Below are 15255 nucleotides of genomic sequence, written 5' to 3'. Positions count from 1 at the left end.
GGTAGTAGCAGAACAACACAAGAGTCCAAATCCCAAACTCAGAGAGTCCCAAACCCAAAATTCTTTCTACTGAGGGCAGCTTGAGAGCAAAATAGATAGAGCACCAGCCTTAGAGTCAAGAGGACTTGAATTCAAATCTAGCCTTAGTAGCTATGTGATTCTGGGCAAATCACTTAACTCCAATTGCCTCAAAATAAAAAAAAAAAATTTTTTTTTAAACCAACAAAATTCTGTCTGCTATGCAATGCCAGCTTTATATTTTGAGCTTTTAAATGAATTAAAACTTTTAGAAAGCTAAGACAGCTTCTTTCTATTTCTTCCATGTTCCTTTAGAGCATTTAATATAGTGCATTTACATAGTAAATTCACAGTCTATGCTGATTACCTAAACTTTGTCAAGTATTTATTAAGACAAACATCACTTGACAGGAAAAAATAATGATGAATGTTAGAGGGGATGTGGGGACACTGATACATTGTTGGTGGAGTTGCGAATCCAACCATTCAGGAGAGCAATCTGGAATTATGCCCCAAAAGTTATCAAACTGTGCATACCCTTTGATCCAGCAGTGTTACTACTGGGCTTATACCCCCCCTAAGAGATACTAAATAAGGAAAGGGAACTGTGTGTGCCAAAATGTTTGTGGTAGCCCTGTTTGTAGTGGCTGGAAACTGGAAAATGAATGGATGCCCATGAATTGGAAAATGGCTGGGTAAATTGTGGTATATGAATGTTATGGAATATTATTGGCCTGTAAGAAATGACCAGCAGGATGAATACAGAGAGGCTTGGAGAGACTTACATGAACTGATGCTAAGTGAAATGAGTAGAACCAAGAGATCATTATATACTTCAACAACGCTACTGTATAAGGATGTATTCTGATGGAAATGGATTTCTCTGACAAAGAGATCTAACTCAGTTTCAACTGATCAATGATGGACAGAAGCGGCTACCCCCAAAGAAAGAACAGTGGGAAATGAATGTAAACTGTTTGCATTTTTGGTTTTCTTCCCAAGTTATTTCTACCTTCTGTATCTAGGAAATACTATGACATATTTAACGTGTATAGGACTGCTTGCCATCGGGGGGAGGGGAAAAATCGGAATAGAAATGAGTCCAAGGGATAATGTTGTAAAAAATTACCCTGGCATGGGTTCTGTCAATAAAAAGTTATTTAAAAAAAAAAAAAGACAAACATCATTGCTCCACTTGGGTGAGATACCAAAGATATCAATACAAGTTTACAATCTAGTCAAAGAGAAAAAAAGGATGTACAAGAAAAACAACTAGGGGAAAAAACCCTAACCTAAGTGCAAGAGTGTGGTAGGTTAGAATGCTAGAGTTCAGTGAGGCAGAGTAATATGGCTGGGGACTAATGAAGCATTTTTCTTTTTTCTTTTTATTAAAGCTTTTTATCTTCAGAACATATGGAGGGATCATTTTTAAGCATTGACCCTTGCATAGTTTTGTGATCCAAATTTTCCCCTGCTTTCCTCCATCCCTTCTCCTAGATGGCAAGCCATCCAATATATGTTATACATGTTAAAATATGTTAAATCCAATATATGTAAACATATTTATACAATTATCGGATCAAAAAGGAAAGAAAATGTGTTAGGAAAACAAAAAGCAAGCAAACAACAAAAAGAGTGAGAATGTTATGTTGTGAGAAGCATTTTTCTATAAGAAGCAGTGTGTCATGGAAGAAAACACTAGACGTGAAGAGAAGAAGCCTGGCTTAGATTCATACTTAGCACAACAATGAATGTACTGGGCCTGGAAATCTGAAGTTGGAACATGGCTTCAGACACTAACTGGATATGTCAACCTCAGTTTCCTCAATTGTAAAACTGTAAAAACTACAACTAATGATAACAGTATCTAGCTCTCAGGGTTATTGTGAAAATCAAAAGTTGTAAAGTGTTTATCATAGTGCTATAGTACCTACTAAATCCCAGTAGGTATTTAACAAATGCTTCCTTCCTTCCTTCCTATCTACCAATCACAATTTCTTTCCACAGTTTCTTCAAATATAAAATGGGAATAACCATGTCAAGAATTGACATTTCATGTAATAATAAATCTGATATACTTGTACATAAAGACCTCTTCATATTTTAAAAAAGTACCCTACAAATGTCAATTATTATGTAAAAATCCCAGCTGATTTGGATTACATACTTCCCTCCCTTCATTACTAAATCTGTCTACAGTATATAGTCCAATCCAAGTATCTATTGTTGCTTCCAAAATTTCCTATAGTAGATAGATACTGGATTTAGAGTCAGAGCATCTGAGTTACCACCTACCATTTATATCGCAACACTCACCTGTAAAACAAACTAGTTGGACTGTGTGATCTTTTAAGGTCCCTTCCATCTCTTACATCTATGATCCTAAAATTGGCCAGATTAAACATCCTAAAACACATTTCTGTACACTCTCCTACCCCAAAATATTCAATAGCTCCCCACTGCCTACTAAACAAAACTGAAATTTCTTGTCTAGACATTTCAAACACTCCATAACTTAGTCTAGCTTACTTTTCCAAATTATGACATCTTCCTCCCATCCTTCCAAGGGCCACAAAATGCCCTGGCATGTCCTTCCTTTCTCTACCCCTCCTTATTATGTATCTGTCAGGGAAATTATACCCATCTTTCAAAGGACCAATTCAAAAGCAAAACTTGCTCACCTGTCCTAGATCTTTTATGGGTGTTGCCTCAAACTGAGACCTGTTGAAGACCTTGGCTTAAAAAGACCAAGACTTCCCACTGCATCCAGGGCCATCTCCAGTCGTCCTGATCCAAATCTGGCCTCTGGGCCCAGGTGGCTCTGGATTGGAGAGTGAGGCAGGTAATCTTGCCCAGCTCTCCCTCACTACCTCCAGTTCCCTTACAGGACATGGTCTTCTTTGAGAATGAAGGATAAATAACAACTGACTAGTCACTAATGCAGTCCTTTAAATGTGTTTTAAGACAAGGGTTGTCAAACTCTATACCAAGAGAAGACCAAAATGGATACATTTTAGACAATAAAGAATGATACCTAAGCAAATCAGGGGAGCAGAGAAAAGTTTGGCATCAGATTAATGCATAAAGGAAGAATTTATTACAAAATCTTTAAGAAACAAAATAAGAGGTGGGGTTGGTTCTATGAAGGTGACAATTATGTAGCATAATAATTTGTTAAAATTATCCTTTAATGTAGTAATATCAAGATCACCATCTTTTTTTGTTTTGTTTTTTAAAAAATCTTCTCTACACCTCCTTCCCCCACCTTTCCCCTCCTTTTGTTCCAGAAAAGGCTCTTTGCCTACATTCTCTTTCCAAAGAAGTTTCCCTGGCGTGCTGCCACAAGTTTATCTGCCCACTTCCATTTTAAGTAATTTTCCTTTGAAAATCTCTTCTGCAACAAAGACGGGTCCCAGGATTTATTTTTAAAGAAAACTTACCACAAGCTGCTATAATACATAGACAAGAAAGTACAGTCACAAGGCCTGCACTGACTCACTGGTTCTGATAAGTCTTCACAACGGATTCCTATTCCAAAACTACCTATTTGAACAGATCACAGTAAAGTTTTCAGAAACAGTTTAATTTACCTTTTTTTTTTTTTTTTTTTACACTTCTATAGGAAATTGCTATTTCACCACAACTCCATGATCTCTTCACTGGCTCTTTTCTTCTATCTCATAATCCTCTAAAATTTAACAAGCTTTGGCATAATGTAAAAAAAAAAGAATTGGAGCAGTTTAAAGTGGGAGGAGGGACATGGCACAGAATTTTTTGTTGCTGTCAATTACAAAGCTAGTATTTCCCGATACTTGAAAATTTGCCTAAAGGCTAATTTTAATTTTTTTTTAACACAAGTCCAAAAAATATTTATTAAAAACTGGGGCAGGTAGGTAGCACAGTGGATACAGCATGGCCCCTGGAGTCAAGAGGACCTGAGTTCAACTCCAGCCTCAGACACTTGACACTTCTTACCTGTGATTTTGGATAAGTTACTAAAACCAATTGCCTAAAAAACAAAAACAAACAAACAAAACTTATAGTACCTTGATACATAATAAGATAAATAAGGAGGTTCTTGTTTTCGAATCTGTTACTGATGATTTTCTATAAGTCTCTTCTACTACAGTTTAACCAATCTATAGATGAGCCCTGGGCGCCCAAGACTATGGGACCTTCTTGTAGCCAAACGGGGGTGGGGGGTTGGGAAGGGGGACCCTAGCTGGAAGCGAGATGACTGGGAGGGAAGTTGTCGAAGCCGAGTCAGAGAGGGATTCCAACGGAGGGGGGACTCTAGCCTCGAAGTCCCTCCCGGGGCTCCTTCCAGCTGCGCAGGGGAAATGCCTCAGTGGGAGAAGGGACCCAGGCCCGGCCGGCGTCTTCGGCCGGAAACTCGACGGGAGGGCTAACGCTTCCAGGTGTCGGCCCCCCCCCGCCGGAAGCCCCAATATATGTTTTCAGAACATATATTTGATGATGGCAAAAAGCAGGTCTATATCCTAAAATTGAGCTATGCTTTTTTTTTTCATCTAAATCTTTCAACTGGAAAAGAAAACTGATTACATTCTAAAAATATTTTTTTTCACTGTTTACCCTTGGAAATTAGCCACCAAAGAATTTAGATTATGATCAATAGCAAATGAACTGTGAATTAAGAGTACATCTTGACCCTTATTATAGTAGCTATTCATAAATCCTAAATTAAAAATATAATTTACTTACTGTTGATAAATAACTCAATCTACTACATGAAATGGATATAGGCTTCTTTTTTTTTTTTTTTTAACACAAAGTGCTCTAAAGTTCATTTTTCTCAAAATTACTCTGTGAGTCAGGTAGTGAAATTATTCTCAGGAAAATACCTCCGATTCCAGCTAAAACAAATTCCAAGGTTTCCAAGCTGATTCTAAGTATTTAAAATATCCTTAGTTATTGGAAAATTATTCTGAAAACTTCGTGCATTTGGTTTAATTCATTTTGTATATCAAACATCTATTCATATCTTGGCCAAAAAAGTTACATCTTTGAAATAATAAACTAATTAAAATGAACTAATACTACAGACAGTCCCTGTTGCAACCAGGGATGATCTTACTTTAAATGAAATGAATTGTCAAAGTGGTGGAAAAGACTTTTGATAAAGTACCTGGCACAACACAACAAAGGCAAAAGAGGAATTCAGGCTATGAAAGAGCACTCTCAACTCCTCCTCCTCCATCTAAATCCCTCTAGAAGATAACTGCTAACACCTACACGGTGATTTCACAACTGTCACTACATCCTCACCATTACACCCTGAACACAAGTAAGAACTTCCAACCTTAAAAAGAGGAAATGGAGGTTTAAAGACAGCTTCAAAGCTCCGCGGTGACAAGCTGTCATTAGACCAAAGAATCGTCACTCTTAGACAGGTCACATCAAGCAAGTTTCAATTTCTTCCCCCGTCTTTACCCACATATCGTATGTCTACATTGAGCATCACGAATCTAGCTAAGTCTGGAGAGCTCCTCGAAGAGGTCGGGCCAACAGGTGGGAGAGATGGTTAGTCCCTGGGCGCCCGAGACTATGGGACCTTCTTATAGCCAAACGGGGGTGGGGGGTTGGGAAGGGGGACCCTAGCTGGAAGCGAGATGACTGGGAGGGAAGTTGTCGAAGCCGAGTCAGAGAGGGATTCCAACGGAGGGGGGACTCTAGCCTCGAAGTCCCTCCCGGGGCTCCTTCCAGCTGCGCAGGGGAAATGCCTCAGTGGGAGAAGGGACCCAGGCCCGGCCGGCGTCTTCGGCCGGAAACCCGACGGGAGGGCTAACGCTTCCAGGTGTCGGCCCCCCCGCCGGAAGCCCCAAGTTCCGGCTGCCCACGGCTCCCAGACTCGGATTTCTCCCTGACTAGAGGAGGGATGCGGGAGGGAGGGAGACAAAGGGCCGTTATCGCCCCTCAGGGTCCCGGCCAGCTCCAGGCCGCGGCTTCCTTACCCGAAGCTCGCCCTCCGTACGAGGCAGGCCGAGCCTCCGCAGCCCCACAGCCAGGTCGTTGACACAGAGGCCACCGTCGTTGTTGACATCGAGCTCCTGGAAGAGACTCCAGAGGCGAAGGCGATGGTCAGGACCCCCGCACACGGCGCCGCCACACGGGTCCTCGGCTGGCGACTGGGTGGGGGCGGCGCCGGGGGCCGGTGGGGAGGCCACGCAGCGACACAACACGTCGCTCACCATCGGGCGCTGGGCAAAGTGGAGGAGCCTGGGGTGGGGGTGGGGGCGACGGAGGCGTCCGCGATCGGCGTCCCGGCTCCTACAAGGGCGCTCGTGGAGGAACTCGCCGGCTTCTCCCCAAGTGAAAAAGCGCCGGCAAACGGGCTGGGCGGGGCCGGACTCGGACCGGCTGCCCGCGCGCTTCCGGGAGCTCTGCCTCGCGCCAACTCACCTCCTCCCCACCCAGCCCCAGCAACCAATAGCCAACTTCGATCTCCGCACGAGGCAGGGCCTAGAAGGAGATGCCGGGGGTCAACGCTCCACCCCCGAGTCTAGTCCAATAAGCGTAAGGTTCTTCTAGGGGGAGATTCAAACATCAGTGGGGTTTCGGAATTACTCGAGCCAGCTTTTCGAAGTGGGTTTTCCTCAACAATAAGTCGAGTTCCCACGATTGGCAAACTGATTGACCCCAGGAAATTTCGTCTTCCGTAAGAAGAAAAAAATAAGAACGAAGGAGGGAATGGAGACTCCAAACTGGAAGCCGCTATCTTTTGAGTAGCAAACGTAAAAGCCAATGGCAAAGGAGAATTTCGATTATGGGCGGGACCAAGGGTAAAATTGGCATGGCCCTTTGCCAATAATCCCTGAATCACTCCGAGTTTTTGTACGCTAACATCGCAGTCCTCCAATAAACTGGACAAATCCAGAGAGCTGGTGGAACATTGGTGAATAAATGATAGAAAACACATCCAATAGAAAAGCAGGAAAAAACCACTGGGGGCATGGCGTCCCAACTCGATCGACATGACTACTGACCAATGAACCTTCCAAATCTAGGAATAGGGTGGCTCGTAATCATGATGGACAGTGACGCTAGCCAATGGGAGTAGCTAATTTCTTGCTGTATCCAACCGGCACGCGAGGTTTCCCTGGAGAAGAGCCGGCGCTCGGCCCCACCGGGGAGGGGAGGGAGGGAAAGCTCCGCACGCCCCGGCGGAAGAGGCAGATTCAGGAAGCCATTACGCAGCTCCCTGGCGGAGGTTCGGGCGGCCGAGGCTGGGCCGTACGCACTTTGCGTAGCGCCGGAGGTTGTCAAGGGCCTGGGCCTGGGCCTAGGCCTTGGCAGTGGGCAGGGGAGGCCCTTCCCCTGTTGGGGGCAGCAGGCCGAGGAAAAGGAGGAATAGCAGGGAGCTGGGGAAGGGGGCATTGGGAAGGCCATGGCGGTACCAGCCAAGAAGAGGAAGATGAACTTCTCGGAACGTGAGGTGGAGATCATAGTGGAGGAACTAGAGCGCCAGAAACACCTGCTCATCAACCACTTCAATGCAGGCGTGCCCCTGGCGGCCAAGAGTGCGGCCTGGCACAACATCCTGAGGCGAGTCAACGCTGTGGCCACGTGCCGCCGGGAGCTGCCCGAGGTCAAGAAGAAATGGTCTGACCTCAAGACCGAGGTCCGGCGCAAGGTGGCCCAGGTCCGGGCTGCTGTGGAGGGCAGTGAGCCCCCTGGCGGGCCAGAAGAGGGGGGCCCCGGTGGCCCCGGTCCGGGTCCTGGAGGCTCTGGCCCCTCCGTGGCCCCTGTCCTGCTGACCCCCATGCAACAGCGCATCTGTAACCTGTTGGGTGAGGCCACCATCATCAGCCTGCCAGGCGCAGCTGAGATCCACCCTGTAGCCCTAGGGGCAGCCACAGCTGCGGCCACTGTCACCCTGACACAGAGTGAGTGGCCCCATACCGCCTGGAGGGCAGGAGGTCGCGGGAAGGGTCTTTGGGAAACTGTAGCATCATGGCATGGCCATATTGGAAGGAACCTTAGAGCATCATTTAGGCCAACCACCTAACTTTACAGAGAAGGATAAACTGGCCAATAGGTTGATGACCTTGGGTCAAACAGGACAGAGAATAGGATGAAAGGTCACTTAGTGGTCATTCAGTCCAATCTCCCACTTTTTATAGAAGAGGAAACAGGTCCACAGAGGGAAAGACTGGCACAAGGTAACACAGAAGGATTGTGCAGAACTGGGACTAGAATCCCTATCTCCTGACTGTTGATCCAGGACTTTTTCCACATGTGTGAAGTCCTGAGCAGCTTTGTTGAATGTTTTCTAGGAAGGATTGTTGATTTAAAACAAACAAACAAAGAAAAAACTTCAATACCAACTGCTTTAAGGGCCCACCTTGATTATTTTGTTGGTCTGCTGAAGATGGGCACTTGGGTCTAATGATTATTCACAGTGTCCATTCTTGAACCTCCATTTTTCCTCAGATGTCTAAAGGAAGTGTAGTGGATAGAGCACTGGAGTTGGAGTCTAGAAGTCCTGGGTTCAAATTTAACTTCTGCCATCTTTGACAAGTCATTTAGCCTCTCTATGATGACTGTTGTCTATTCCAGGAAGGGAACAGAACAATGATCAATGTGTGTTCCATGGATGTTCCATGGACTAGTCATAAATATGGAAGCTGTAAGAGAGTATGTCTCTTATGTCATCCTGGCCTCCCTAGATCCTCTATTCAACTGATTCAACCTGGTATACTTTACTGTACGTTAATTGAACTACCACTGTGACTTGCTTCATTTTGGTAAATAATCATTTTGGCTCCCATATCCTGTGTAGCAAAAAAAAGAAAAAGAGAAAAGATGGAGGCAAAGAGCACAAGGGAAGCTTGATAAGAAAGGTTATAATAAATCTATCTAGAATGAAGTTTGTGTTTTTGTATTTTATTTTATCTTCTATTCCCATAAAAACCTTAGTAACCTTCTAGCTTTTCACCCCATTAAAGGAGTGTATTCTGTGACCTCACCTCAAACATGTCTCTCTTATAGTTCCAAACTCCAGCTGGTTACTTTGGGAGCAGATACTAATTTTTCTAGGATTCTTTTGACTTTTTTTTTTTTTTTTAATCTATCCTTTAGTTCCTGCTGAGACCACCTATCATACTTTGGAGGATGGAGTAGTAGAGTATTGCACAACAGAGACACCCACGACAGTAACTGCCGAGGCACCTGTGGAGATGATGGCTCACCAAGCTGATGTGTCTGTCAAGCCTCAAGCACTGAAAAGCCGTATTGCACTTAACTCAGCCAAACTTATACAGGAGCAGCGGGTCACCAATCTGCATGTAAAGGAAATTGCCCAGCATTTAGAACAACAAAACGATCTCCTGCAGATGATTCGTCGTTCACAAGAGGTGCAGGCTTGTGCTCAGGAACGCCAGGCCCAAGCAATGGAAGGGACACAGGCAGCCCTGAGTGTTCTCATCCAGATCCTCCGTCCCATGATTAAAGATTTCCGCCGCTATCTGCAGAGCAACACGCCAAATCCTGCTCCACCATCTGATCCAGGTCCAGTAACCCAGAATGGACAACAAGATAGTCTTATCCAATGACATCAAGATTAATTGAACTCCCTCTTCTGTGACTGAATGGATTCTCTGTTGTATTTCAGGCAGGTCCTATGGTTTTCCTTAAGATAGGATAGACCACATGGATAACTTCCTATTAGACAGGAATTCAGCACTCTTGGTGCATAATGTGTTTGAGAGCTGGAGGAAGTTGGGATGTGGAACTTGAGCTTCTTGGAACCAGAGTTGCCTTCTCCACGAGGCCTACTGCTGTTATCCCAGGAGCTTGAAGACTGGCTGGCCAAGGCATCGCCTTTGCTGGATGACCAGGCACAGTTGTGCGAATGTTACTTGACTCAGTCTCCTAACTAGACGATCTCCTATGAAAGTCAAACTGGAAGTAGTGCAGCCAAGAGGGAGAATCCCAGGTGTTGCCATCTTGAATGATGATAATGGTGCTAACCCTTGTGCAATACCACCTTTATCCTCCAGGAGGCAGTATCACTGGGACTGAGGCTGAAATTGCACCCTCTTCTCACTGTGCCTAGGTCCCCAGGACAATAGAGTAAGGTATTCTCCCACAGGCAACATATTCCCTGCTCATAGCCTAGAATGTTTCCCCAGAGATCTGATGCCAGCATCTGTGACTTGAAGCTAAAGTTCACCAGTGCTGCTCAGGAGGGGTTCCATTGGAGGAGAGTGTCTCTGGCTGTCAATAATGTCTTCCACAGACTCTCACCACTCCTCCGGTGCCTGTTTTTTCTCCCAATATCTTTTAGTTGGGTGATATTTTTAGTTCTAGCCTCAGGCTCTGGACTAGTAATTGCTGAGGAAGATAAGCAGAGGGATAAAAGATCATTAACTCTCAATTCTTTGCCTCAAGGAATTGCCCTTACTGAGACCTGTGTTGAATTCTTGACTACAACTGAATGGCCTCTATCAAACATGTCCACTTCTACACATGTATCACAGGAGCAAATTCAGTTTTTTCAGAGTACAGATCTGCAGTGCAGATTCATCCCATTCTATATTTCCTTTAACCCTCAAAAGTTAAATGCAGAAAAACTGTGCAGCAGCATCACTGTGGAGCACTCATCCCCAAAATGTTAGGTTATTCCACAGAATTGTTGCAAGATTTCCAAGCTCCAGCTGGGATGAATCCAAAGCCATGATTGACACTGAACATATGGGAAGAGTAGAGTTTGATTACTATGAAGACTAGAACTTTTGGATTCTTGGAAAGTTGACCATCTCTACTTTGCTTTGAAAAAATGTTCTGCATTGAGAAAATCCCTGCTTTTGGAAAGGAGATGGTACCTTGAGATACTTAAAGTTGGACTTCATTATTCAGTCCTTTGAATCTACTCACCTTATTTTCAGGAGCCACTGTAATTTTTGAAGGTTTAATTCTAATCGAGTGGCTATTTTTGGTTAAGTTTTTAAATTTTCACCTATCACTGAGGCCCTTGCAGCTACGTAAGCCCATGTCACCTTTGATGAACAAGGTTGGGCAGTATCACTGTATGTGCCTTGACCAGATGTGGCCCATGGTTGCAACCCAAGGTACCAGCCCCCACCTTTACAAAGGGAAGATGCTGCCTCTGTGGGCACTTGCATTTAGAATTGCTAACTTTCACTATTGCAATCAAGAGAGACACTCCCTTAATCCCCTTCCCCCCAATTCCTTAGTTCTATTATTACTGTAATGCTGATGGCTTTTCTGCAAAGCCATGTATGTCATTTCAGTAAAGAGCTGGGCTCACTGATGGAGGTATAAGAAAAGTTTTTGAAGACATGCGTGGCTAATAGCACCCCCTAAACCCTTGGTCCTAATGGCACCAGCAGCTCCATCAGGATTTAACTGCAGTGGCCTCTGAAAATTTGTGCACAAGAAAACTCAGCTGGATTTTACCCATTTTTGAAGTCTGAGCCAGTATTGTGTCTGATCCAAATGACTGGATACAAAGAAGATTCCTGGGGTCACTTGGACTAGTTCTTTCCAAGTATTTTTAATAATAAAAGCCCACTTTTTGTACATAATATTTCTCTGCCTATTTATTGGTCATATAAAATAGTCATGGATTTAAAGATTGAGTCTATGAAGTTAGATCTACTAAAAACTTGCCATCATTTTGGGGTATCATTAGAAAACATTGCATGGAATGATGAGTAGCTTTATATTTAATGCCTAACCTCCTGAAGTCTTTCCCCTAAACAACTACAGAATCTTAGAATGTAGACTTAGATCTAAAAGAAACCTTACAGGTTCTCTCATTTTACAAATGAAGGAAATGGCACCTGGAAAGATTGTTTTGCCTAAAACCATCTAGAGGTAAATGGCAGACACAGAATTTGAACCTGGGTCCTCAAACTACAAGTCCAGAGCTCTTTTCTTCCTACTATGTCGAAGCACCCTTGTTACTCACAAAAACAGAAACAACTGTTTTTTTAAAGTCTGAATGAAGCTCTAATGCTAGCTATAATAATTGTCCTTACATTGACCTTTCATTCTAGACCTTTCATTCATTCTCCAGCTTCCATAAAGTAATTGTCATTGTATCACCAACCAACAACTGCCTGCTCTTGATCTGGTGCTGATGAGATTTGATATCTGGAGAAAACTGAGGAGTTGATAGGCTTCATTAGTATACTCTGACGTAAACTATAGCCTCCACTCAGCCATAAGTTCTTTGTCTTAATACTGGAAAATCAGGTTATAGTTGATTCCACTTAAAGATAATATTGATGACATTCACTAATTCAATTCAATAAGCATTTCATTATATTGACAGAAATATTTCTGAAATGTAATGTTATCATTTTCTTTTTTAGACTCTTGTTAAACAATCGAACCTATGGTCTTGACCTCTCCGTAATCTTGAGTTTTCCTCTCTAGATTATATTGGAAAACTACTCCCAAAACAAAAATGATTATTACCAAAGTGTCCTGTTCTCAAAGATAGTGATTGTGATATATTTCATCTTCTCTCTGCCCCAGCAATTTACATAGTGCCCTCCACTTACTTAAATGTTGGTTGACATTGGACAATTAAGATTACCCACTAAAAGCTAGTGAATTAGGCCAAGGAAGAAGTATTGTGGATATGTGAAGCAAGAGAGAGAGTTTTAATGAGTAGAATAGGCGGATCAAAGAAGAAAGTCCATCCAATAGTGTTTGTTCTATCCCCCAAAGTCCTCAGCTCATCAAAACCCATCTTTCCTGAATGGTGCTAGTTACTTGTGTTTTAGTCTCTAAAAAATGACCACGCAGAACTGCTGCCTGATGACTTGATCTTCCTTACTTGGAACTTCATGCTAATAAGGGTAGAATTTCCAGAAAATCAGTTGCTTTTAGATGATAAAGAATTAAGGGCAGAAATAAGCCCAATGTTTCACAGCTGAAGATCTCGAGGTAGATTCTCCATTTAAATGTTGAAGTACAGGCTTTCTCATAGGAATCCAGCCAATTTTGCCCACAATAAACTGGTAATTGCTGCCTAGTAAACATGACCAGAATGGCAAGTTTCATGAGGTAATGAATGACCTCTATTTGTTATAGTTGCATGATTGTGGTCATGCTTTCATCTAAGGACATAAGTAAAATAAATATTAGAGCTTAAGTGGTCCTTTAAATATCTACTCCAAGTCCCTCATTTTACAAGATAAGAAAAGTAGGACCCAAATTCAGTTCAATTTAATTAACCAAAATTTAAGCTATATGCTAAGTGCTTGGCAAAGAGCAGGGACTACAGGACTATAGGAATAAAACAAAGAAAAACAGTATCTACCTTCATGGAGCTTACATTTTAAGGGAAGCAATATATATCCAGAAAAGAAAATGCAAAATACATACCAAGAAATTTGGAGAGGTGGGAGTCATTGTATCACCAACTAACATTGCTTTTTGAATCATGTTGAGAGAGAGTGAATATAGCATATATTGATTACATTCATTCTCCATAGTTGTTTTTCTTGATGCAGTTGGCATTTTCTATCCAAAGTCTTATTGGAATTGCTTTGGATCGCTGAACCACTGAGAAGAACCAAGTCTTTCATAGTTGATCATTACACATTCTTGCTGTTATTATGTACAATATATTCCTGGTCCTGCTTGTTTCACTCAGCATCAGTTCATGTAAATGTAAATCTTTCCAGGCCTTTCTAAAATCAGTTTCTTCATCACTTTATAAAACAATAATATTCCATTATCTTCATATACTACAACTTATTTAGTCACTCCCCAGATGACTCTTTCCAATTCTTTGCCACTACAAAAACTTTTGCACATGTGGGTCCTTTTCCCTTCTTTATAATTTCCTTGGAATACAGACCCAGTAATGGTACTGCTGGGTCAAAGGGTATGCCCAGTTCTATAGCCCTTTGGGCATAGTTTCAAATTGTTCTCCAGGAGACTTACATGAACTGATGCTAAGTGAAATGAGCAGAACCCGGAGATCATAATATATTTCAACAACAATACTGTATGAAGATGTATTTTGATGGAAGTGGATTTCTTTGACAAAGAGACCTAACTCAGTTTCAATTGATCAATGATGGACAGAAGCAGCTACACCCAAAGAAAGAACATTGGGAAATGAATGTAAACTATTTGCATTTTTGTTTTTCTTCCTGGATTATTTCTACCTTCTGAATCCAATTCTCTCTGTGCAACAAGAGAACTGTTCAGTTCTGCACATATATATTGTGTCTAAACTGTGACATATTTAACATGTACAGGACTGCTTGCCATCTGGGGGAGGGGGTGGAGGGAGAGAGGGGAAAAATCAGAACAGAAGTGAGTGCAAGGGATAATGTAAAAAATTACCCTGGCATGGGTTCTGTCAATAAAAAGTTATTATAATAAAAAAAAAATACAGCCCCTTACACTGAGATCATACTGTTTACATCCAAACAATTTATCAAAAAAAAAAAAAAAATTGTTCTCCAGAATGGTTGGATAATTTCACAACTCCACCAACAATGTATCAATGTCCCAGTTTTCCCACATCATCTCCAACATTTATCATTATCTTTTCCTGTCATCTTAACCAATCTGAGAGATGTGAGGTGGTGAGGTAGGAGTCATTAACACCTGGGGGGATGAGGAAAAGACTTGAGTAAAAGGTGGCATTTGAATCTAGCCTTTAATGGAGGAGGGATTCCAAGAGATGGAAGCACATTTCAGACATGGAAGACAGTTTGTACAAAGTTGAGAGCTAGAATGTCGTGTCTGAAGTGCAGCAAAAAAGACAGTTTGGTTATAATATAAACGTATATGAAGAACACTAAGGTGTAGTAACTCTGAAAAGATATATTGGACTCTGATTGTGAAGGGATTTATAGTTTAATCTTGGAAGCAACACTGAAGCTTCTTGAACAAGGTAGTAACAGGGTCAAACATATAAGGTACATGATCAGGATAGCCCTTGATCTAGTTGATCCTTCAATCAGTATGATGAAATGATAAAGCATAGACCTTTGTCTGAAGGGCTCCTCCGTGGGAAATTCATGTGCCTTGACTCCTTGCTGAGAGCTCTCAGAGAACCTATCTGATTGGTTTTCAGTGACTGTGACTTACCTCCAAGATAAATGGTGCTTGGGAGGAAGGGGGGATGTCAGAATAGTCATTCCTCCCTCCTTCCCATCTCACTTGGAACATTCAGATCTGAAAGGCCAAGGGAGGGAAAGCTGGATGAAATGGGCTGGACCC

General features: G+C 42.5%; 2 protein-coding genes across 3 annotated transcripts in view; one reads left to right on the top strand and one right to left on the bottom strand.

The window, feature by feature from the left end:
• Nucleotides 1-6851, bottom strand: part of SLC25A25 (solute carrier family 25 member 25) — a 34420-nt gene extending 27569 nt beyond the window's left edge. The window contains exon 1 of one of the 2 annotated variants that reach the window (XM_051980075.1): nucleotides 5991-6851. In XM_051980075.1, coding sequence (XP_051836035.1) covers nucleotides 5991-6230 — 240 coding nt within the window. In that variant the 5' untranslated portion in view covers nucleotides 6231-6851. The remainder of the gene's footprint in view (nucleotides 1-5990) is intronic. The other variant, XM_051980077.1, reaches the window with a different exon arrangement.
• Nucleotides 6852-7213: 362 nt separating this feature from the next.
• NAIF1 (nuclear apoptosis inducing factor 1) lies at nucleotides 7214-11585 on the top strand. Its single transcript, XM_051980074.1, has 2 exons — nucleotides 7214-7922; nucleotides 9118-11585. The coding sequence occupies exons 1-2, from the start codon at nucleotides 7424-7426 to the stop codon at nucleotides 9588-9590; spliced, it is 972 nt and encodes a 323-aa protein (XP_051836034.1). The 5' UTR covers nucleotides 7214-7423; the 3' UTR covers nucleotides 9591-11585.
• The last annotated feature ends 3670 nt before the right edge of the window (nucleotides 11586-15255 follow it).

Source organism: Antechinus flavipes, chromosome 2 (genome assembly GCF_016432865.1).
Source record: "Antechinus flavipes isolate AdamAnt ecotype Samford, QLD, Australia chromosome 2, AdamAnt_v2, whole genome shotgun sequence".
NCBI lineage: Eukaryota > Metazoa > Chordata > Mammalia > Dasyuromorphia > Dasyuridae > Antechinus > Antechinus flavipes.
Note: the sequence above shows the minus strand (reverse complement) of the source record. Positions and strands in the feature narration are given on the sequence as shown.

Coding starts and splice junctions, on each gene's coding strand:
- NAIF1 (XM_051980074.1), top strand. CDS start 7,424: ATGGCGGTACCAGCCAAGAAGAGGAAGATGAACTTCTCGGAACGTGAG. Junction 7,923..9,117: donor CACTGTCACCCTGACACAGA/GTGAGTGGCCCC, acceptor TCTATCCTTTAG/TTCCTGCTGAGACCACCTAT.